Source organism: Poecilia reticulata, linkage group LG16 (genome assembly GCF_000633615.1).
Source record: "Poecilia reticulata strain Guanapo linkage group LG16, Guppy_female_1.0+MT, whole genome shotgun sequence".
Taxonomy (NCBI): domain Eukaryota; kingdom Metazoa; phylum Chordata; class Actinopteri; order Cyprinodontiformes; family Poeciliidae; genus Poecilia; species Poecilia reticulata.
In genome coordinates this window covers 16,040,177-16,064,292 of record NC_024346.1, presented here as the reverse complement: position 1 = coordinate 16,064,292, position 24,116 = coordinate 16,040,177, and the positions used below count along the sequence as shown (strand labels likewise).

Genomic DNA, 24,116 nt, shown 5'->3' with positions numbered 1-24,116 from the left:
CTTGTTTTAAAGTGGGAGAACGGTATCTGATGGCCATATTTCACCCATCATATACCGTTCCCCTTGTTTTACAGTGGGGGAACAATATCTGATGGCCGTATTTCACCCATCAGATACCGTTCCCCCACTTTAAAACAAGGGGAACGGTATCTGATGGGTGAAATACGGCCATCAGATACCGTTCCCCCTATGTTAAAATCTCCCATCAGACCTGCAGAAAGAAATTACTAATAAAATATCTTACATATGCATAGTTGTATGCTCTATGTAGAGATTCTCCTTAGCTTTGATTGTATATCTCACAATTTTGTAATTTATCATTGTTTATTAAACTTTGAATGCTGAGAGGCTTCTATTCTAAAATATGGTTGGATGTGCCCTTTTTTTTTTTGAGCACCTGCCCCTTTAGTGGTCTCTGCACGGCCCTGTTGTTAGTTGTTTAAAGTCTAAATGTAAGGAATAATCAAGTGTTTGACTCTCCTGTTGCCCTTCCTCATGTCGTTCATTTGTTTCTCGTCGTCTCTTTCTCTATTTCCACCAGTTTGTGTATGTTTCTTTTTTCCATTTAACTGTGTCGTTCTTCATCATGATCCTTATGGGTAACATCCCTTCAAACCATGATAGAAACATGACTTACAGCTTAACACTCAAAGCAGACGTCAGTGTAGGAGAAAACACAAATCTAAACATGTTTTGTTTATTAAAATATACAGTGTTTAGTAAATTTAAAAATGACATCTGATGCGGTGTACAACATTTTGTTTTCAAACAGTATACAAAATATATGGCATGTCTTAAAAATATTGTTTTAAGCTTTACTTTCCATAAGAAAATACCACTTTTAAATTGTTCAGCTTAGAGTTGCAAGCACTACATGTAACAATGATTTTAGATGGACTCTTCTTACGAGTGTGTATTGTAAAATAAATGTGTGCCAGATTGAAACACAAAGTTGGTCTTAAAATCCTAACCAGGGGTAGTCGGAGTTTCTCCTATTCTTTTAGTGGGAAGCCCGACTCCAAGGGGCGTTCCAGTTGATTTTTTCGACTGGGAAGTCGGATTTTCCAAGTTCCAAGTACAAATGGGAGACTCAAAAAACTATAAACTCACTGTAAAAGAATGAGACTGGTCTAACACAACTAAATTTAAATGTGCAATGAAGAAAACACAAGAATAAACTAAGAAACTAAACACAAAGTAATAAACTTTACGTACAAACTAAAAACTTATGCTACATTTTGACTCTTGACAATGAAAAACACTCCGACTGTGATTCCCAACAAGCCCACACCAAGACCAACTCCACAGTAAATATCAGGCCAAAGACTTTCATCCTTTTTGATGATTTCTGCTTCTGTAGAGAAAATTAATAAATATAAAAATTGACATAAACAGACTTTATTTGTCAGAATAACATTTTGCATATATAATAAAGCTCTTTACCCCAGATTCTTGTTGTAGGCGTCTCCAGGGCGGGATGCTCCACAGTGCAGGAGTAAATGTCCCCCTCACTAGGTGTGAAGGTCAAAGTTGAGAACTGGCGGAAGGTTTGATCATTATTGGGGTGATATCGACTGAGTGACACCCCCTCTGAGAGTGGGTGGCCATTTTTAGTCCAGCTGACTTTTATGGAGGGTGGATAGAAATTATTCACAAAGCAGATGAGGCTGTTTTCTACACCAGGTTCTACCTCTCTAGAGGGGTAGATCATGGAGTTCGGAGCGTCTAAAGAACGTCAAAGAACAAACCAAAGTTTCACCAGCATTTTATCAATATTGTTATCACATAAAACTAATGTTAGGGTTTCTTACCTTCTTTTTGTGGAGCTTTATCTTTGTATTTCAACACACCTAGTATTCCTGAACACAGTTCCTTGTTATCATGAGCATCACGCAGGATACTCAAACCAGCTAAAACCTGGCTAGGGTCAGGATCAATGAAGGTGGGTACGGTGTAAACTACCTCGTCTGTTTGGAAGTCGACATATAACATTTCCTCGCCATCAAATTCAAATTGTATCGCAGTGCTGCCATTCTCAAAGCAGCCCAGAAAATATGTCATTTCATGGGGAACTGAAAAACAACAAAGAGGAAATGAATACTTAAATTGGATACAGAAGAAAAACACGTGCTTCCTATTTTTAAACATTATTTTGTAAAATTTTGCATACACTAACACATATCTCATGAATGAAATAACATCCAGAGCACAACATTTAATAAACAACATTTAACTTTATAGTTTAGTTTGAGCAAAGGTCATTCTTACCTAGACAGATGACGTTAACAGTGTTTAGAAAGAAGATTATGACAGTAGAGCCCTTCATCCAGATCCCGTTCTCGCTCCAGATCCCCATGATCCCACTCTCCTTCTACTGACAGTCAACGCTAAACTAGCCTAAAAAACAAGAGCAACTAGAAAACCCCCGTTGCCTCCTGGGAAAGCAGAGAGGTGAGGTTTTGTTTCACCTCTCTGCGACAGCTTCTCACTAACAATCAGCTTTTCTTTATAGGTGTGGCCAAAAAGGGAGTTTACAGGTGAACATGTGACAATAGGAGTTCAGGAGAAATCAACCATCACATTAGAAAAACATTGGATGACTTTGCAAAACATGACCAAAATAATAAAAATCAAGCTTAATCTAAGTATGCAGGATTATATTCGAGGTGTTATGAGCTAATTTAGACACACCATCATTGAAACCTGCCTGCTCTTGCCATGAAGTAAGACAGATAATTAATAGCATTTCACTAGACATGCCTCATTCAGATTAGTGTATCATTGTGACCCACATTATTTGGCCTGCGCATTAATCAAACATGAAGATGTTCATTTAACAAGACAACGCTAAATAAGGAAGATCTGAAAGGTGAACAAGCAACATTCCTCAGCGCCACCTAGTTTTACCAGCTTTTTTGTCCAAACACGTTTCTTCCAATCAGAACCAGGACAGTACCGTAGATTTTAGTGATTTATTAGCAGTGGTTAGTGGGGATTTTATGAGCTATCAGCTTGGATTATCTTTGGAATAAACTTAAAGGTGTCCTGATGGAACATAAATGATAACAAACCCTGCGTGTTTTTTTAAAACATACTTTGTATTTTGAAATTTAGAAGGTAAAACTGAAAAATGAAAAAGCAACAACACATCAAAATGTATTGCAATGTTCCTGTTTTGTCTCCTAAATCATTATTCAATGTCAAGATAAATCACATGTCCATATGAGCTGAGTTTTTGATCTTCTTTTACCTTTAAAGCCTGTTTTTTGGGCGCAAAAATAATCTATAAAATAAAATGTTTGGCTTTGGTTTTCCATAAATAGTTTATATGCCATTCTTTTGTGAAAACATAGAGAAGATTATTAAAAACATCCGTCACGTTACAGACTACATCCTATTCTTTTTTTTACTGTGTCAATGTTTTCTATACTAATTATGTATGGATTTTACATGAGTACATTTATAGAACATGATAGGCAAAGAATACTTAATACACAGCAGAATTGAGAAGGTTCTGCAATGTATACAAAATCCTCAACAATAACAAAACACTAACTTTTACATTTTCAAGAAAATCATATTTTAATTATGTTTTATTGTAGATCTATCTGTGTGACAGTATATAGCATAAGTAACATCTATCCATCCATCTGATCTGATAATAAATAAATAGAAAAACTGAGACTGACCTTAATAATCATGAGATTATATGAAATGTTAAAGTACATTAAGAAATATTAACATATATGTAAAATGTCTACATTTATAATAAAATAAATGTGAAAATCTGTACAAAAGTGTTTCAAATTTAAAACATTACATATCCCTTTGCTGAAGCATATTGTGAATGAATTTATTTCTTGACCGTCAAAGTGAATCACCATAAATAACTCCGTTAGAAAAATAAATAAAATAAGATTTTAAATTAAAAATATTGTCAAGTTTCATTTGCTTCTTAATTAAACAGCTTTAGATCCAGTGCTTTTCAATTAGTGAATTTACATATAAACTGAGGAATGAACAGAAATCATTGCTTAAATCATTGCGCTTCTTTACCAGTAGGTGGCGGTAGACCTCCATAGATGTTAGCGGTGCTGCGCGTGGAGCAAGCCGCCTGTTGGTGCTGTTCTGGGGCATGAGGCTCAGAAGAATGGGGCCGTCTTCCTCCCTGACCCTGGTCCGTCGATAGAAAAAAAAGGGCTTGGGATGCACGACGGGGCAGATGAAACACAGCTCTCCAGGCATAAAATCAGGACTGCTGATGCCGCAGAAACATGGGGTGTCGCATTTTTTGCGGAATAAACGCAGTTGTTGACCTGCTGTGAGTTTTTAAAGTCCAAACGTTTGGTTTCTACTTTGTTTCTTGAGCCGTTTTGCTTTGATACTAACATCTGCAATGATGTGGGTTGTGGACTGGAATCGGACCGCTGCAACTGTGCTCTGCCTTTTGGGATACCTTACCTTCAGAGCTGCAGCCAAAACCTCAGCGGAGGCCACAGCGTCGCAAGGTAAAAAAAAGTTAATTTAATGTTTTGCTTGTTTGTGCGGTCAGAAAGGAAGGCTAGCTGGCCGCCGTAGAGGCTAGCGGAGCCGCTAGTCAGCTCGGATGCTGAGGGGGAATCTAACCAAGCTAACGTTAGCATGTTAGCTGGAAACACACTGAAACAAGAAGTTTACCATATTTAAAGTGGTGATAATATACTATGAGATTAAACCCATAATTTAGTAATTCACTCTAACCTTGGGGAATATATAAATTTAAAATCTGGAAACCTCAATATAATTTAAAGATGACTCCAGCTGTTGGGATTTGTCTTTTTAAGTTAGCCTTGTTTTTCGCAAGTAAACAATTTTAACGCTCTTCTTTGTGTTAAATTATAGTGCACTGTATTTCAAGTGTTTCAAAATTTATATTGCATGCTTTAGGTGTAAGAAAGTTACTATATTACCTTTAAAAGTGAGCGTGACCAAATTTAAACCAGTTCAGGTTCCCGGTCTTTAATTTTTTTTCAGTGTTTTTATTTTTTGTTGTTTGTTTTTTTTAATCTGTGGGTTGAAATATTGAAACAGTACAAAAATAACAATAGATATAGAACCATTTCTACTATTTTTAAGTTAATTTATTATTTTAAAGCACAAATTTATGTAAGAGATAAAAGAACAAAAATATTTCTTTAATCGTTGGTTTTTATGTATTGATATGCTCACTTAAATGATTATTTTACTTTTCGCAATTGACAGCCAAGTGATTTGTTCTTGTTGTTTTGTTTTTACATATCTGGATGCAGCATAATAAAATAAATTTCATGTTGAGTGATGCATTAAAATTATGCTACAATATGATTATTTTTAATGTGAGTTTGAGTTATTTTTAACAACAGTGTATGTAAACTTAAAAAGCAAAGCCAAGCCAAAATGCTACAAAACAAAATAAAACATTCAGTGAAAATGTTTTTTTTCTCTCCACAAAGTAAGGTTTCTGTGTTGTTTTCATGTGAGATTTAGTTTTTGTCATTGTCCAAAATGAAATTTTTTTTTACTTTATTCAAACTATATTTAGTAACTTTATAGTTAAAATTCACAAAAACAAAACTTCACACCACATTTTAAAATAATTAAGCGAATCACCGCTGAACAGTAAAAATACATGAAAGACTTAATAAACAAATTGCTGCAAACATTTTAGCAGACTTATGATTGTTCTTTCAGTTCCTCCTGGACTGACATCAACCCTACTGGCATTTTTTATTTTGTGATATCTCAAATACTGAAATAGGCACCAAAAATGGCTGAGTTTTATGAACAAGCTCTCCTAAATTAAGGTGTTTACCTGGATGTAGATGCTAGTAGCTTACTCCATAGGAATAGTCTTAAAATTCTATTTATTCACTGTTATTTGCAGAGAATATGATAACAGAAAACAGGATTATGAAATGGGTTGAAGGTGAGTGTTAAGCACTTCAGCAGTGCCGATAAGAGCAGCTACAGATGTCTCAAAGTGGATGTGTAAAGTGAACATAACCCTGCCTTCTCTGGCAGGTTTGTACAATAAACAGATCTGTCATGGTGTCTTTTCACCGCACAAAGCAAAGCCCAGCAAAGATTTAAAGCGGCTATAAATCCCAGTTATCTGTTGTTATCTCATCCAGTTGCTAACTTCAAAGCTGCCCTGTCATAGTAGCTAGTAACATGGAATCACATCTGTTTTACTCATCACTTTTATTTATCATCACAAGCACACACACGTCGCTGTTGTCTGTGTTCACTTACTGATGTGGCTGGCCTACATTTGGGCCTGTCTCAGCACTTGTTTTTACAGAGGGATTGTAAATGTAAACATACAGCTACTTTCCCTTTAAATAAGCCAAGAGTTTGTAGTGGAGACAAGTTTTCCTTTAAGCTGCTGACTGAAGGTGAGATGCAAAAAAAAATAATAATAATAATAATAAAAATCCTGATAATTTTCAAGATTGTGAAACTTTTAAGTTCATTCTGTCCTCGGCTCTCTTGTTTTCTGCTCCTCTGGTGTTCACTTTGGCTCAGACTGACCTTTAGTTGTCTCAAAGGAGAGCGAGCTCAGGTCGATACTCGGCATTCATCCTGACGTATCATGCAAGCAGCCTGGATGAGTGGAGCCAGACAGACATTCTCCCTGCAGATATAGATCTCGTTTACGTTACTGCTGCCCGGAGGAGGCGTGGTGGTGTTGCATCCTTTAACGGAGAAACATTTTGTGATGGAGACAAACCAAATCACATCGTCACCATCTAACAAAGCCTGGCAATTAGAGCACTAGATCTTGGTGTGAGGACTAGCATGTGTCAGAGCATTAAGAGCGGTGCATTTAAAGATTAGGCCGGTGACCTTTTAGCCTTACTGTGTTTTGACGGGAACTGAAGAGAGTCCATTTGCTCTTTAGTCTGATGACGTAATCTAATTATCTCCCCCTCCTGGTGCGTTAATGAGGCTGGCATTACCTTTAAATCCAGAGGAAGGTAAAAATAGCAGTCTGGACCCGACTCTAGCTTGATTCCTTATACCTGCAGTAGTGGCGCTGTCTTATTTAAACATGGGATTTGTGTATATTTTGCATTGTCAACTTTGGTCCATGCTGGCACATAAGATGCTGTCCTCCCATTTTGTTTGTTCCTTTTTCATATTGACATTTGTTACTTTGCAAGTAAACAGCAGCACTGACCCTGCAATTTATAAGAAGCCAACCAGACGAGCAGACTCACTTTTTTTGTGGAGGGCTTAAAAATAAAGAAGCTGGAATAATTTTGTATGTCATGGAGTCGTCTACTCTGTTGAAGTCTACTATAAAATATTCACTTTTTTCACCCCTTACAAAGCATAAGCCTTTGCTTGTGATTTTTAAAGAGAAAACTATGTAATAAAGCAACAAAATGCACAATTGACTGAAGGAAAAAGTCTAAGCAAGGACAGAAAGAAATGCGGTGCTTGATAGAAATTATTTATCTACGTAATGGAAAGTAACTTATAAATGTTTTGTTGGGCTGCATGATGTTAGGAAATTTTGTGATATCAGGTGGGATTTATGCCTGTTTGCGTCTTTCCACACTTTTTTATCTGTGCTTCCTGTCCAGTGTCAGACTGTCCACATTTTAAAAAGATCAATTATTTCCTAAAAAAGCCACTCAATGTTTGTTATTAGAAATGGATATTTTTAAAGTGGAACTGAAAACAAACTTGATATAGTGCAAAGCATAATATCACTATTTGTCCAAACCTTTTTGCTAAACGTCTTAATTATAGATGAGTGGACTTTTGGACCTGTATAAATAGGACATTTTTTATTACTGAAGTCATTTTATGATTTATGGTGATGCATTATCATAATATGCCTTACTTGAATGCCATCTTATAGTGTCTTTCCCATTTTAATTAATGTTTTTAGAGAAACTGGCCTCTCTGTGCCTCATCACCCCCCCCAGCGAAACAGGAAGTGACTTTGTTTAAAAGTTTTACATCTGTTAAAACAGAAATAACTCTTCAACATTCATCAGTAAATTGTTGAGCTCTTGGACATTTTACCATTTTTTTTTATTTATTTATTTATTTTTTATTACTTTCCAAGAAATGCTGCTGAGAAGCATCCCCACAGCATGATACCTCCACCACTCTGCTTCACAGTGGGGATGGTTTGTTTGTGGTGATGTACAGAGTTTGGTGTCCAGCAAATGCATAACCTCGTCTCATGGCCAGAAAGCGCAATTTTGGTCTCGTCAGTCCAAAGATCATGCTCTTTTCACATGAAGTCACACATCTTAGGTTGTGACTTGAAGCAGAGCATCTTTACTTGCTGGTGATGGAGTTTAGACAGCAATACATCTGCCGCAAATACGGTTTGATGAAAACTAAAGAACTTTCATCCAGATGACGATGGAGTCTCCCACATGCTGTTTGGCAAACTAGTCAAACTTTGAGTTTTCTTTAACAGTGTCTTTGTCGTTGCCACTGTCACTTGACTGGTGAAGAACCCAGGCAATAGTTCTTGCATCTCTCATTTCAGTTGCTGAAGCTTGTAAATCCTCTCTCACTAGTCTCCATCTTGGATTGTCACTCGGTTTGATCTAGGTAGATTTACACATTTTTCTTCCATTTCTCAATGATGGCATGTTCAGTGTCTTAGAGATTTTCAATAGTCCTTTGTCTGCTTTGCTTTGAGTGTTCTTTAGTCTTTATGCTGTAATGGTAGCCAGTACTGATTAACCATTGATTAGACCTTTCAGACACTGGTGACTTTGTTACACACCCCAGTTGTCTATGTTATATCCATTTATTGTGAGACGACCAGTACTCACTGGTGGTACTGCTCTTGAATTGGATCAGTCACTGTAAATGAGGTAAATTTTTATTCAGTCTTTTAATTTATACTATGAAATATCTTTGTCATTATGGTTGTAGAAATTTGTTTTCAGTTTGATATTATGCTTTTTAAAAAATTATTATTTTAACAAAAAAGCTTAATTTTTGTCTTGATTTATTTGTAAAAGCAAATCAATCCTCCCCCCAATGAAGAAATTTACTTTAAATTAAAGGTTGTCTACTTATTAAATATCCAGTTAGAACTTATGCTAATGCAGTAGAAGATATTTTAATTTTAAGTATTTTTACGGTAGAGGTGCTGGACATGCCAATAAAGTTGGAGGTGCCTGTTTTTGTTGTTCACTTTTTCCAAGCTCCTCGTTTTCTTTTCGGTATTGGTGATATATTTGTTGTGGTTGAAGAAGTTAACCCAGTGATGCAGTTACACGATTACATTTCAACAGTTCAAATGTTGAATTTAATTATTAATATTTCAGTATGAATATAGCCATCATACTGCGTAGTGTCTGCAGAATAACAGCAGAGGATGCAGTGAAAGGCGTCTTCTGCTCTTTAACTCTTCTCACATGACTGCAGGATGTTTTTCTAATTATCCATGTGCTTCTAATTGAGATGATGAATTGGCCCTTTTTCAGGTTACTGTTCTGTGCTAAAGTGGTGAAACTATTTGCTATGATATTTGACTAATTTTTTAAAACTATTATTTAAAACCTCAGTATAACATTTTTACACTCTCTTAATACCTGGTGTGGTTTGTTTTGCATGATTTGTAATTGGTTATCTGAATTTTAAAGGTTTATCAGAAAACGTGAATTGGCATTTCTTTGAGAATAACAGATTGTCTTTATTATATATTAAAGAACAACAATAGACTTTACATCTTCAACGTTGAGTGGTCAATAATTATTCGTAATAAGAGAAGAGGCAACATCAGGGGATTCCTGTAAAAGACAAGAAAAATAAGGGGATTTGGTGGGTTGAAATGGTTATTTCAAAACATGGATGAAATCATGTCAAAGTTGACACTTGAAACCTCCTTTAGCATTTTGTTAGTTGTAACCTGAATGAATCACAGTTTGACATGTGGAGAAATAAAAGTTTCCTTTTTTGGAGCTTCTACATGTAGTCTTCTCTCAATAACGTCTTCTTGACTGAAGATTGTTCTCAGTACAATCTGTAGCTCTTAATGCAGTGCTTTCACTGATCTGATTTTTGAGTTTCCGTCTGGCTAGTCACACTGAAATCTATCAGGTTCTGGTCACCACCCCATTTTTTGGTGAATTTCAACGAACCCACAAGTGAAAGTTATTCATCGAACATGCAAATGTTTGCTGTACTAACAGAGAATTGCCGTAAAATATAGATAATTTATCCAATACAATATATTTAAAGCCCTGTGAGTAACTTCTATAAATACCAGATACGAGGTTATATTTCAAGAAATCAGTGTTTGGTTGTTAAAACCTCAATTGACCCCTAGTGGTGAGATAACCACTAATTATGCTACACCAGTGAGTCCTTGTGAGTCTATTATTACGCTAAGTGTTGTGTGCAAGCAAGACAACATTTTCTCTTCCCCCATTTGGAACTGCATCTAAATATTTCACACACCCAGTGGAGGCCAGCCATACCATCCATTACCAGCTCATTACACCTCTGGTGAAAGGTGCTGCAATGAATGGCCTCTCCAAAACGTAATCCAAGGTGTAGCATGAGTAAATATGCACATGCATTCTGTCCTCCTCCTGCACTCTGTGTGGTCATTGATTCTGCTTGCATCCAAACAGAGAGCCGCCCTGCTGCTTTGACTGCCGTCGTAGGTGATAATTAATCTGAGATCGCAGCGTTGGTCAGATCAAACGTTTTCATGCCTCTGTTTTCCACCCACAGATAGGAAGTCTGTGAAAAAGAAGAGGCAGATTTGGAAATGTAGAGGCTTGGACCAGACTGATCGCCTCCTTTTTTTTCTGTGTGTTGGAGTAAAGAAGGGAGACTCTTAGCTTGTTTAACCATGATGTCACCTCAGTAGTGATTTATTGGATGAGCTCTGGGAGGAGACTGTTGGATTTGTACTTGTGATTTAAGCCCGACTCTCTCAGGGGAGTATTTCTTTTTTAAGTGAACACAGCTGGTACCCCTAGCAGCATATCTGTGGGAGTGGGACAGGACGTGAGGTCATAAAAGGCAGTGAAGACTTTCTTGTTGAGGGGGGGTTAAATCCAGGCTTGCATTAGAGTGGTAGTGATATAATAAAGGAGAATGAGGTAAAGACTTGAAGCAGATCTTCACTCTGGAGGATAATCATCTGTTCAGTGTGAGATTGACACACTGTTCTGCCAAATCTGGCCTCGCACTAAGCACCAGTTACCTTCCACCCATTTCTCTCCGGCAGAGAAACTATTGTTAGGTGGAGCCTGCACTGTGGCTGAACTCTCCTCTCCATATCGACAGAGTGGTTTCCCACTGACCAGAGGATCCCTGAGTGGGGGGTGGGGAACATGTCTAGTCAAGGATAGGTATGTGTTGGTGTGTGTGTGTCGCTGAGGGTGGGGCTTCAAGAGGGAGTTATGACAAAATCCAGCTTCAGAGAGCTCTGGGGAGTGAACACGGTTTAGTGAAGACGGAGAGGTGGAGGAACCTTTTAGCTGTAAGTGAGAGGTCGCCATGGGTCAGACTGGGTCCTTCTTGTCATGTAACGAAGACTGGAGGACTGCGGCTTTGTGCGTTTGTGAAAAATATAGTGTTTTTCTACTAAGATTGTTTTTGTCGTACCTCTGGGCCATGAGGATAAACTGAATGTTTGGTTTCAGCATGTGATTCGAATATTTGAGTTGAGTATTTTTAAACCAAACCACCTTTGGCTCTGTTGTATGAAAGGAACAAGCAGGATTTGAAGATAAAATGCAAAGTAAAAGTCCAACTAACTGTCATTACGTTGTCCTCATTTTGCTGTAAGAAATAACTCGTACTGACCTGAAGGTTATTTTAAAGCAAACGCGAAGCATTGTTTGATTTGGCCCCTTAAAACTTTGTGCATTTCCAGATAAATACAATTGTCCCATAAAAGATATTTGAAGATTAGACCTTATACTTTATGTCAAAAATATACTTGAAAAGTTAGTATTTTGTAGGACCTTTTTTTGTTGTTGTTGTTGCTCCAATAACAGATACTGAAGTCTTTTGGGGAATGTCTCTACCTGCTTTGTACATCCACACATGGAGATTTCTGCCCGTTATTTGATCCAAAAATAGCTCATGCTTAGTCAGATTAAATGAAGAGCATCTGGAAATCAATTTTTAAGTCTAGCCATAGATTCACAAAGGAATTTAGATCTGGACTTTAACTGTACAACTCTGTCAAACAATTATACTTTCATCCAAAGTATAATCTGGTTTTATGTTTTGGGTTTCTGTCATGGTGAAAGGCAAAGTGCCCCAGGCTCAAGTCTTTTGTATCATCTAACAGATTTTCATCCAGTATTGTCCAGAATTTTCACCGTCAATTTTGGATGGTGTATTCAGAGTAATGTACGGTATTGGTTATCTCCACACACACACACTGTCTGTAAATGACAATGTCAACAGATTTTCCCAACTAAGCTACTCCAGAGTTACCAGACTTCTTCTCCTGTCAGTTTAAGTGGACCGCCATGTTTTAGAAAGATTAAAGTAGGACTGCATCATCCTAGGAAGATATTCAACTCCAACATTGTTGCTTTTTAACATTGTGAGGATGATCTGTCTTATGAAAAACTCATATTTTCCTCATTTTTTACTTTTGTTGTGATGTCATCTATGCTCTTCATGAACCTTACCATGCTTGTCACAAAAATCCACATCTGGGTTTGACATCAAGAGTAGAGAAAGCCCAGTCCACCGATCAAACGCTTGTCTCTTGAGCAGTAGCAGTCAACCAAATTTTGCCTCCAAGCAGTCTTTTCCAAATGCGGGATGACAGACTTGATTCAATATATTGTGCAGCTCTACCGTTGATGATAGATTTACGCTCTGTTGGATGTTCAAAACTTGGGTTATTGCTTTTTTACCCAACCTTTCTTTAAACAACTTTCTCTCTGATCTGTCTGCTGTGTCCTTTGGTCTTCATGATGCTGTTTGTTCCCTAAAGTTCTCCAACAAACTTCACAGAATGGCTGGATTTGTACTGAGGACTATTCTCATATTAAATTACTAATTGGCTGATTAATCAAGGCAATTAGCTGCACTTAGATTTCAAAGAGGTGTGAGAGTAAATAGGGCTGAGCATAATTTTCAGATTTGTGCAAAAAGGTGAAAACCATGCATGATGTTTTTCCCTTCACAGTTATGCACATATCGTCCCATTAAAATACATTGAGGGTTGTGGTTGAAATGTGACCAAATATGATAAAGTTGAAGATATGATTAATGTGGTGATGAAAAAATGAAGTGACTCTTTATTGACAGATAATCCTTTAAAGTAGAAAACGCCAATAAGAGTGATAGTACTTTACTATATTACTTCTAGAAATGGGCATCTAGAAATTAATACTTTAAATTTTTGTTTGTAATGCTTCCATCCTGCATCTTCCTTTTTTTTTTTTTAGTTTGCTATTTAAAAACAAGGAGCAACAGTTTATTAAGTTCTTAAAGGGAAGTGAAAATAATTTAGTACTTTTATTTTTTACCCTCCAGTTGTTGTTGTTTTAGATTCCCGGCCGACGGCCAAAAAAGATTTGCTAAATTTGTTGGCAGTCAACAAACACGCAGTCTTCCAAAAAGTGAAATTATTCACTCTGTTTACACAACACTCAAAAGTTGGAAAGCTGAAATATTGATCTTAGTGCTAATCAAAAGCAGTCGCAAACAGTTTTTATGCTCTGACTAACCAGTTGAACATCTAAATCAGCTTGACTCTTTTACGACACTCCAGAGGAGCCACATGCGAGGCAATCAGCCCTCCATGTTGCATTGCTGCTCGGCAGAGTGTAGCAAAATATCTATTTATATACTCATATTACTGGTACCGCTATGGTGATGTAGCAAGTTTTATTCCATACTTCCATTAGAGTTGTTTATAAAGGCAGCTGTTTTTCCATCTGGTCCAAGGCTTCTTTGACAGAGGGAAATGGTCCATTGTGTTGGAGGGGAAGTGCCATTGGCTCAGGCCCAGAAAATGGTCAGACAGCTCTCATTTTCTGGGATGTGGATTAGAGGCCAAACGTCTGGCACAGAAACTAAGCCCAGATAATGAGACGATGGTATTTTAGATGACTGTAATTATAACACCTCTATGTTTTTCACCCATATATCACTCAATTTTCACTATGATTTAGACTGTAGATGCTGCGCTCTGACTGGACTGTTTTGTTGTTGCGTCCACAGAAGTGACTCTGAAGGTTCATCTGAGTGACGCCAGCACTCAGCAGCCCTTGCTCGGAGCAACCATACAGCTCTTCGCCAATCACACTTCTGTAGCCACAGAAACCTCGTCAGCTGATGGCAACACATATTTGCGCTTCCCTTACCGCCTTGGGACGCCGCTCGTTGTCACCGCAACCAGACAGGGATACGTGCCAAACTCTGTTCCCTGGACTCCCTCCAAATTGCCGGGTAGGTCTGTGTGATATTATAAAGCAAAAGCACTGAAAACGACGACAAACTTTTTTTCCAATGAGAATGTTTCTTTCTACTATCTGTACATTATAGTCCCTTCCACCAGTTTGTGTATAAAATAGACACCGCATGTGTGTGTCAGGTGTGTGAGCTTATGATGAGTGGAGTGCTCCATTACTAATTTATTATATTAGATACCAAAACCCAGCAGGGGGTCTTCCTAGGCCTCCTTTTTAGTAACGCACACACACACACACACACATGCGCTGTCAAAATACATCCCAAGGGCCTGTAGTATTGTGCGTGTGTGTGTGTGGCTGCAGGGGGGTTTATTTGGGGAAGGGTTATTATGAGGCAACAGAACGGCAGCCAATTGGATTATCACGCTTACCAGCTCTGAACAATGAAGGAGTGAAGGGAAGGAAGGAAGAGGAAAGAGCTACAGTTTGCTGGGTCAGGTTTCAGTCCTGCGCTGCACACAGGATGAAAGTTGGGCTATTAAATATGTAGAACGCAACATTAATGACTTGTAATGTCTGATAACGATCAGTACATTGCTCAGGTAGTTGGCTGAATGTTAATCAGGCAGTGAATTTGAGCGATGTTCTCACTGTGTGGTTTGTTTCTTTTTCTAGTGTTTTCCTCCATCAGTCTGGATCTGCTTCCAGAAAGAGCCGCTACTCTGATGGTGTATGAAGATGTTGTGGAGATTAAGTCAAGTCTACAAGGTACATAAGTGCTTTTACGTGGATTTAACTTTCCTACAGCTGATAAAGGCTTGTTACACATGTTTGTAGTCCTGAAAATGCTGTCAGAAATCCTCACACTCAGGTTTTAGAGATCCTCCCAGAATTTGGTTGTTCACCAAAATTGGTCAACTTTTAGATTGACCAGCTGGCTGGAAACTACATCTGATCTTTTCAGTCACCATGCCTGTTTGCTACCAGACAGCCAAACCTCTTGGTGTGGAAGCTGTTACTGAGAGAAGATTCGGAGTAAGAATATAAAACGCTGCTCAGAAGGCATCCATGTTTGTTGTCTTATCTGCTGGTTATTTCACCCCTTTGCCACTTGGTACTTTTGCACCAAATGGCTGCCACAGGGTGTCCATTCTTGAGTATATTTAGACAAATCAGCAAAGGAACAATCAGAGGACAGGAAGGCTGTTTGACCTTTCAACCTCTGCCTGTTATGAAGTATGATGGATTTGTAAAAGTGAAAACTGCTGTCATACAGCAGCCACGTTTGCCTTAGATAATGATTTATAGAGAAGACAGTCTGTTTCCATTCAATGTGAAACATCCTCTGCAAAACATAAATTAGTTTAAACAAGAGCATAATGTATTTAATTGAAAATAAAAGTATACAAATTTTTAGAATTTCTTTCTTTCTCTTTTTTTTACGCTGTATCACTTTCCATAAGAAAATGATGCTGTTATCAGCTGGTTCTGCAAGCTGGCATAATTTTGTTTGCACACATCATTGTTAAATGTGGCCAGCTGGAGTGGTCGATTTATTACCTAGCAGAGGCAGCTTGAAGAGGGGCTCATCCTGCAGTTAAACTGCAGGCAATTTCATGAAAAAGGCCCTTAAACTTAATCTGCACCCAGGCCTTTGGTAGTCCAACAAATTGTGGTATTTTGAGCCTCCCTCTCTTCTGTTATTCATTGCACACTTTAGGCTGTCATAAAGTAGTTGTGCAAACTCTGCCAAAAAACATCCTTTGACGCCATCAGAAGTCTGATAACATTGAACATTTTTACTGATGATTTTAGAATTTCAGCAGATTAAACGTGAAAGAATGAATACAGAAAATGGCTTTCAATAGAAAACGTTAAGTCATTTGTGTAGATTGAATGACAGTAGAAGTAGAAATCCAATTTGAGGGAAATGATTCACAATTGTGTCTTTGTAGTTTAGCTTTTTTTGTTCAGGACAAATTACATTAGACAAGGCTGTCTTCGTCATGTGAATTCATTCACTTTCTTTGTTTGCTGGCTCTTTTGTGTTTGTGACCAGCGGGGGTGTAATTCATCCTTTTTGTCTCTGACAAAGAGTAAGAAAAAAATAATCAGCAGACTCCATTAATGTGGAGAAACCTCCTGAAAGCATGAGGCCAAGCACGTGCCGGAGCGCAGTTTCCAACACTTTGTTTCACTGCGTTTTGTGTTGCTGCAGAAGCACCTTGGGGATAATAAACCTTGGCGTGTGGCACCAAATAAACATAATAAAAGGGGAGAGGAAGAATACAGTGTTCTGAGTTATGGGGTGCTGGGTGGAGCAGTTTGGGAGGATGGGGAGTAAATGCTAGAAAGGGGGATGGGCAGAGATTGTCCAACAGAAGGAGGAACAGATGAGATGAGAAAAAGTGGAGGGAAAAAGGAAAACTGAAGAAGGGAACACACAGATCAGTGAGGGGATTGCTTCATTTTGCACAAAAAAAAGGCCTTGCAAAAAGAAAACGATGTTAAAACTCGAATGTTCAGAGCAAGTTTTAGAAAGGAACATGAAAGTGGACTTCATTCTGGAGGTTCAAAAAATCTCACAGCACCAGAAAAAGAGTGGAGCTGGAAGCACTCGCAGGCTGCTGGGCCTGCCTCACTGCTCAGGAATTTGCTCTCAACACAGGCCACAATGACATCACCTTGCTTAGACTGGCTACATGCGCTCTTTTTTTATTGTATTAAATATGTAACCTATGGATAAGCGTGGGATAAGTACATAAAAGGCAGCAAATATGAGAAATTAAATGGGGGCTGCTTTTATTTTGCAGGGAAATGTCAGAAGTAGGCGTCAGAATGGTTGAGAGAGAAAAGGTCGACCTGTGCATTATCTTTACGGCATCGATCCCCAGTTACTTCCATTAAGCCTGATTGATGACTGAATTTATAAAAATGCATTAGGCAAGGATGGGAAAAGTAAAAATGCTTTGTAAAACATGTGGAAACATTGGTGAGAAAAAAATGCATGTATTTATTGCGGTGTTTTGGGTTTTGAAATGAATTGAGTGACTAAATTTCCCTTTACTTTCTTTACTCCAATTTTGGATTTTCTTCATTGAAAATCTCCAAAGTAATGGTCTCAAAGTAATTTTTTTTACTATTGACTATTATTGAAAATGTGTTTTTGCTTTCTTATGCTCCTCTAATTCATAATACTGCTCAATCTTAATCCGTAAAAGCTCTATTAAAGGACACACTCAGCTAAACTTTAGAGCTGCTTTAATCACTGCCAGCAAACTTAGCCAACATACAAGCATTTTGTTAGTCTCTGGGTTTCGGTCTTAAAGTGCACCGTTCTTTTCAGCAAATATTATTATAGCTGGGTTGTAAATGTCTTATGGGATGCTGAGGTTGTTTTAGCAAATGTTTTTTAGAGCTGGAGGACTTGCAGATAAGGTACCTGTGTTCATGAGAATAATTTGTGAAATCGTTCATTGCTTTAATTTAAGAAAAAGCGACAAACAATCTAATCTATTTAAGAAAAGTAAGGAGAGTTGTAGCTGGTTTAGCTATTTCAAGAGTGACTTGCAGCATCATCAGCTTTCTACGGCATGTGGCAAAAATGGCTTTGCAGTTCCTGCATCTTCTGGTATTGCTTTGGATGGCGGACCATGTCCCAGGTGTTGTTTATAAACGCACAGTGGGCACATCTGGACCGTAAACCAAGGAAGCACAAATCTGTGAGCTAGTCTGTCTCCGTGGGCAAAAAACTCATTACTGGCCCAGAACTTGAAAAGCAAGCTTTTTGCTAATCAGATGGAAAATCTAACGCTTTCTGCAGAAATATGTTGAAAACCCCCTGATCTTCTACTTCATGCACATGTCTTCCTCTACGGCTGTTCCAGGAGGGATTAGAAGGGAGGTTTATTTCTCCGTCAGTTGAAATCCTCAAAACTTCAATCATGATGCTTATTTTTCTTTTCTTTTGTTTTTAGAAAAAATCAAACCATAACAACTCTTGAGTTTGTAGCTTCAAACAAGATTTGGCCCCTTAGCTCATCTTTAGGTTAGTCCCTCCAGAATGTTGCAACGTTTCTTTTTTTTTCTTTTTGGTTGTTGAGGCCTGTAATTACTGATCTTTTTGCCCTTTGTCAAAAGATTGTGGTCAAACTTGTGAGATATTTTCAGGCTTTATTTTTGCCTTATTATAGTCTTACAAAAAGGTTGAAATTGCTGCACATAACCTTCCTAAAAAAGAAGACAGGATTCTAACATTGTTGCCCCGTTTAAAGTGCAAATAACATTTTCGAGTATCTTTTTGAAGTAGCACATTTAACACAAATAAAGTTATGTCCTGAGGAGTTGTCAAAGTGCAAAAGAAGAATTGAATATTAGTCACTCTGGTTAACATGAACTGTATACACAATAAAGCAAATCCTGCAAAGCATCTCAAAATGATTTTTGCAAACAAAAATATGCTAATGTTACGGTTTTGAATTGCACATTTGTTGGCTTTCAAGAGACTTGGTGAAACGCGAAGTTAAATTAAAACGGTTACAGTAATTTTAGCCATTTCTTTTAGTTTTATGGTAAATTTGTGTAGAATATGTCCACAACAGAATAACATTAGATGTCTAAGGGAGTAGAGCTGCTGCTGGTGATTGGAATCAGCTGATTTTACAGTTGATTGTAGCCTAAAAATCTAATCTTTCTTCTAATCAGCGAATGCAAACAACCCTGAACTGATGATAACATTGTTTAGCTGTTGCTGTGAATCGGGGGTTTACAAATACAAAACAAAACAACCGACTCATAGCTGTATCATCGCATTCTTCCTGTTGTCCTTACTGATAAAACACTTCTCCTTCAGTAACGGTGTCCACACTGAAGAGTGTTTGGTAGCGAGTAATGTGGTGTTTCTACTGCCTGGAACATGACGCATTTTTAACTTCTGATTAGGCTGGAAACCATCAGAATCCAAATTTAGTTCACGTTGTTAATGTTGGCAGGAAAACAACAAATTGAAACCATTATTTTGGTTATGGGAAGTGTCTCATCAGTCTCAACCATCAATGTTTTTGCATGCTTTAAAATATTTGCCTTATTTGATTTGAATAAATAGTTCTGTGACCCGTCTGCTATTCTCTAAGGATTAAGAGGCCAGCCCAGCATCCATTTCCTGCGCAGAGCTCTCAGTCTTCCTGCCGACACGTCCTTTGCCAACCTGACTGCTCTGCTTACTGTGGCAAGCTCGCCGTCACGCATCCAGCACTTTCCCCACCTACAGGTTCTGGGCAGCAACAGCACAGGTGAGGGTCAGACTAACAGCTCCAGCACAAAGAAGGTAAAGGAGCATGTTTTTTTTTTAACAAGTCACAGCTGAGAGGAATGTAAAGCTGCAGTGAGGGAGTCGAGTGAGTCAGGAGAAGTACAGCCACTACCTCTGGAGGCCTTTCTGTCTCATCTACTGAAACACAATAAGCCCTTTGTTTGCTCTCTGTTCTAACACAAGCCCCATGGCTGCACACTTTCAGGGAATCTTATCCACGTCTTGATATGTGTTATAATAATTTTGTATGTCCCCATTTCTCCTTAAGCGTGAGCAACTCTCCAGTTGCTCTCTCCAGCAATCTCCATGTTTTTTTGGTTTTTTTTTGTTGCTTTGTGACACTCAACATCTTCTTGTATCCAGGATTTTTTTTTCCACTCTGTTTCCTTCTTTCCTGTTTTCCTTTGCTTTCTTTCCTGTCCGGCTCAATGACTCTCCTTTATCTAAGTTGTTTGGTTTTCTTTGTAACAACCCCGCTGTTTGCTCCTGTCTCCACCCCTCCTCCTGCACTGTTACCTTCCTCTCGCTTACTTTCCTTTTTGCTGCATTTTTATCTCTTACGCTCTCTCACTTGCGCTCTCGCAGGCACAGAGAAGAAGTTTGAGCTGACTCCAGTAGCAGCCATCTCTGTACACCTATTGGCCAGTGATGGAGCGGAGCTGCAGGTGAACGGACCAATCACGTTCTCCGTTCCTCTGCCGGTAGACAGCAACTTGAGGGAAAATGATCACATCCCTGCTTGGAGATTTGACCCTCGTTTAGGTAAGTAGGAATGAGTTTCAAACACTGAGTAGAGAGGAGTATGTGACATTAAGTCATTAAATATGTTTTTGAATTTAATGTGCATAACTAATTTCACGAGTTGTCAAAATCAAACAAGTTTCGAGGTTTTTCAGGTTTATTTATTTCACCCTTCTCTATTGAGCTTTTAATAATTACCCTCTGAAATTGATTTGTGTTTTAATATGTATGAAATACCACAACTAATGTTAATCAGTGATTGCGTATCACAAAAGAATAGAAAAGAAAACAAGCTCAGCCAAGACAAATAGGTAATTATAAAGCATACTATTTCTAACTTTATGTTTTGGATGGATCTGAAGCTTTTTTCTGTAATAATCAGGCTGATTAAAACAATAAAGCTTATCTGATTCAGGGTTTTATGACCAAAAGATCTGTTTTTATTTATGTCTGTTCTAATCAGGAGCACTGAGAAAAATGGAATAGCAGGAAACGATAGATCGCCAGCGAATCCGCCAGCATTCACCTCAGTGTCCGCTCAGGACGTTTAGGGAGAGCGTCTCTTTTCCTCTGTGACTTTGGCTTAGAGACGAAGACACAGGATAGCCCTGCTTTAAGTTGAGGTCACTTAAACAGCAGTGGTGCTCTCTTATTTTTTCTTTTTTTTTACACCAAGTTTGGATCTGCGAAGGCTTTTCTCTTTGGATTCAGAAACAAGTTATTTATTCAAAGAATTCAAACTCGGGAAAAGTTTCTGAAAGCTAAAAGACTTGTCTAAGATTAAACATGCAGAAATGGCATCTCACAGAACTTTAAATACACAAGATAGTCTATTTGTACTTTAAAATCTCCATGAAGTCACAACAAATCTAAGAAAAATCAAACAAAGTTGAGACGGGGGATGAAGAGAATAGAACAGAAATATCCTTTTGTGGTTCAACAGTGGGGAAACCATAAACAGTGCTATCAAATGTTGGAAGTTATACATTACAGGGATTACTGTGCCATTCAAACACGTTAACTGAAAAAATATTTACAGTTGTCAGGTGACTTGCAAGTACCAAAAAGTCCCTTTTTAAACCATTTCCCTTAACGCTCCCCCTACGCTAAATAAAAACATTTGGGACTCACTAACTCTTAAAAATGTCAGGTAGTGGGTGAAGACTGAGGGGCTTTTGATGAAATTGGATTCATCTTAAATGTTCTGGTAAGCAGAGTCACTCAAGATTTTTACTTTTTTAAGTAAAAAACTTAAAAAAGTCAAAGGTCAAGGTTGCTTCATGTAACTATTTGAATCTTCACTTAAAGGCAAATCACTAACTAAAATACCACAGTATGCAAATTATGACAAACCATGTGCATACTCTTACTGTGCAGCCACTCAGATCAGAGTCAGTAATGAATAACTTGATTCATGAAGTCATACAGCGACCAGACCCAGTTCCACATTAATCTGCAAATCAAAGTAGTGTTATGCATCACAAGTTTGGGCCATGAATGCATAATCTCCCCCGGCTCTGTTAAATCTCAAATTACACAATAGCAAAGAGTTTTGCAGCATTGGTTTATGAACGCTTAACGCCTCGACATACCTTCTGATGTTTTTCCAGAAATCTGTGTTTATCAGACGTCCCACTGTGGGACACACCCAGTTCCTCTCTGACAGTTGGCTCTGAAAGACAATAAAGCGATCATAAGTGGAGTTGCACAAGCCTGCGCTATTAAACATTCCTCTGCAGCCACATTAGGCTCACATTTCCTGACGACTTCTATGTCTTTGTCGTATTTGTGCTCTTCCTGTGCAGAAAAAAGGTCTTTAGGACTTTTTTTTTTCCTAGTAAAATTAGATGTGCTTTAATGTTTTATCTAGAGCTGAAATGGTTTGATAGTGGTAGCTGAGTGGACTAACAGAAAATCATAACATTTGTGTCAACGTATAGGCTGCAGAAGCTAGCAGTAAATGACATTTATCCTCCTACTACTGCAATGACTAATGCATTGTCTGATCTTGTTTGTAATATAACAAGCATGATTTGCATTTACATGGAATTTGGTTTGCATACAAACACTCCTTTTTGTTTAGTTTGTTTCCATATATATCTTGGCTTAATAATTTTTTATTATTTGAAAAAGACAGTAGCTGTTTATTGTCTGGTTATGTTTCGGCCATATTGAGGGTCTTTGTACATAAAATAAACCGTAGTAGAATATTATCTGTTGCCATTATGTTTTTCTACGGAAAAACTTAAAGCTAAAAACAAATTAGACATACCATTCCTTTAATTTTTTTTATTTTACAGACAGAAAAGTGAAACACTAGAAGTCAAAGAAAAAGTTGAGGTTCAGTTTAGAGCAGATTTAGGTTTTAAAACAGTGTTTCGGTCTTTAAAAGTCTCACACAGCTCTGTTCATTTCACCATCTGAAAATGGAAAGGGTAAACCTACCAAGATCCGACTGACCACCGAAACTGACAGACTGGCAAAAAGAAAAGTATTATTGAAAGAAATCTTGTCTATAGTTTATCATAACCTCTTAGAGGATGGTTCAAGCATGTCAAAGAAGGTGTTCTGGTCAGATGGCAGCACGTGTAACTTTTTTGACTACATGCAAAATGCTGTGTGTGTGGAAGCACAGTGGACACCACCCTGAACACAAATTTTTACTAATTTTAATTTGTAAAAAACTTTAAAAACTCTCACAGTTAAGCAAGGTTTGAAGCGTCAATTAACTCTTGGTTGCCTAGCAACAGTTTGTTGAGTAACTTGCGCAGCAGCAGTTTCAGGTCTCGCCACCGTGCCTCATAACTACTGAAAAATAAAAAAACAGCGACTTGGAATAAAAACTGTGCATTAAACAGGAAAAGTACCGCCTCTAGTTTGAAACAGAAACCTAATATAAAATTATTGATAATTATCGATATCAACTGATATGAAATGCTTATGTTGTGACAGGTTTTTCAGCCATTTCGTCCAGCTATACCTTCAGACATGGTAGAAAATAATCACAGGGTTCGACGGACCCTGTTTAAAGGCTGTAAACACAAAACTTTAAAGTGCTCAAGATATCCACATCCAGAGCTTACTGAGGATAGTCTGACAGGAACCTAAAGAGGACAGAAACACAGCCTGTATCGGCGTATATTTCCACAACAGAAGCCCAGACCCTGCTTCAGGCTACACCCCTCGTTCCTTAGCAACTCACCAAATGAGTGACAACAGAGCCCTCACTTCTGTATAAGTCTCTTCTCTGGACACATGGCTGTTTTAAAATACATATTTGGAGTTATGTAGCCATGATAACCATCCAACAATGAGGAAACATTGGAATCCCTTAGTGCTTTTGGGGTCTGATAAAAGCCGGGATACAATGAAAGCGGTTTTGTTTATGAAATATCCACATGGACGACACACAAAAACCTGTTTGTCTTGTATAACGGACGAGCTGTTGCATTGTTGGATGTCAAGCTGGCATGGAGCGAAATGATGTCATATACAAACAGATCGCGTTCACCTGCTGCCTCTGTGTGCGTCTGCGGTCTGCAAACAGACGCACCTTCATCTTGAGGTGGGAGTCAAATGCAAATCGGAGCAGCTCCCTGAGACGAGCCTGCTACTAACTATAGCCGGCTGTGTTGACTTTGCATGAACGAGTAAAAGGGTTG

At 38.1% G+C, this 24,116-nt stretch overlaps 2 protein-coding genes across 2 annotated transcripts in view; one reads left to right on the top strand and one right to left on the bottom strand.

The window, feature by feature from the left end:
* Positions 1 to 269: 269 nt before the first annotated feature.
* LOC103478681 (H-2 class II histocompatibility antigen, A-U alpha chain-like) lies at positions 270 to 4,144 on the bottom strand. Its single transcript, XM_008432684.2, has 5 exons — positions 4,057 to 4,144; positions 2,269 to 2,397; positions 1,812 to 2,072; positions 1,444 to 1,725; positions 270 to 1,354 (listed from the first exon to the last, which is right to left on the bottom strand). The coding sequence occupies exons 2-5, from the start codon at positions 2,354 to 2,356 to the stop codon at positions 1,227 to 1,229; spliced, it is 759 nt and encodes a 252-aa protein (XP_008430906.1). The 5' UTR covers positions 2,357 to 2,397; positions 4,057 to 4,144; the 3' UTR covers positions 270 to 1,226.
* Positions 4,079 to 24,116, top strand: part of fam171a1 (family with sequence similarity 171 member A1) — a 28,085-nt gene continuing 8,047 nt past the window's right edge. The window contains exons 1-5 of the mRNA XM_008432685.2: positions 4,079 to 4,508; positions 14,212 to 14,439; positions 15,078 to 15,170; positions 19,535 to 19,693; positions 20,299 to 20,475. Of these exons, the coding sequence (XP_008430907.1) occupies positions 4,397 to 4,508; positions 14,212 to 14,439; positions 15,078 to 15,170; positions 19,535 to 19,693; positions 20,299 to 20,475 (769 nt within the window). The 5' untranslated portion in view covers positions 4,079 to 4,396. The remainder of the gene's footprint in view (positions 4,509 to 14,211; positions 14,440 to 15,077; positions 15,171 to 19,534; positions 19,694 to 20,298; positions 20,476 to 24,116) is intronic.

Coding starts and splice junctions, on each gene's coding strand:
- LOC103478681 (XM_008432684.2), bottom strand. CDS start 2,356: ATGGGGATCTGGAGCGAGAACGGGATCTGGATGAAGGGCTCTACTGTC. Junction 2,073..2,268: donor TGTTAACGTCATCTGTCTAG/GTAAGAATGACC, acceptor GTTGTTTTTCAG/TTCCCCATGAAATGACATAT. Junction 1,355..1,443: donor GCCTACAACAAGAATCTGGG/GTAAAGAGCTTT, acceptor TTTTCTCTACAG/AAGCAGAAATCATCAAAAAG.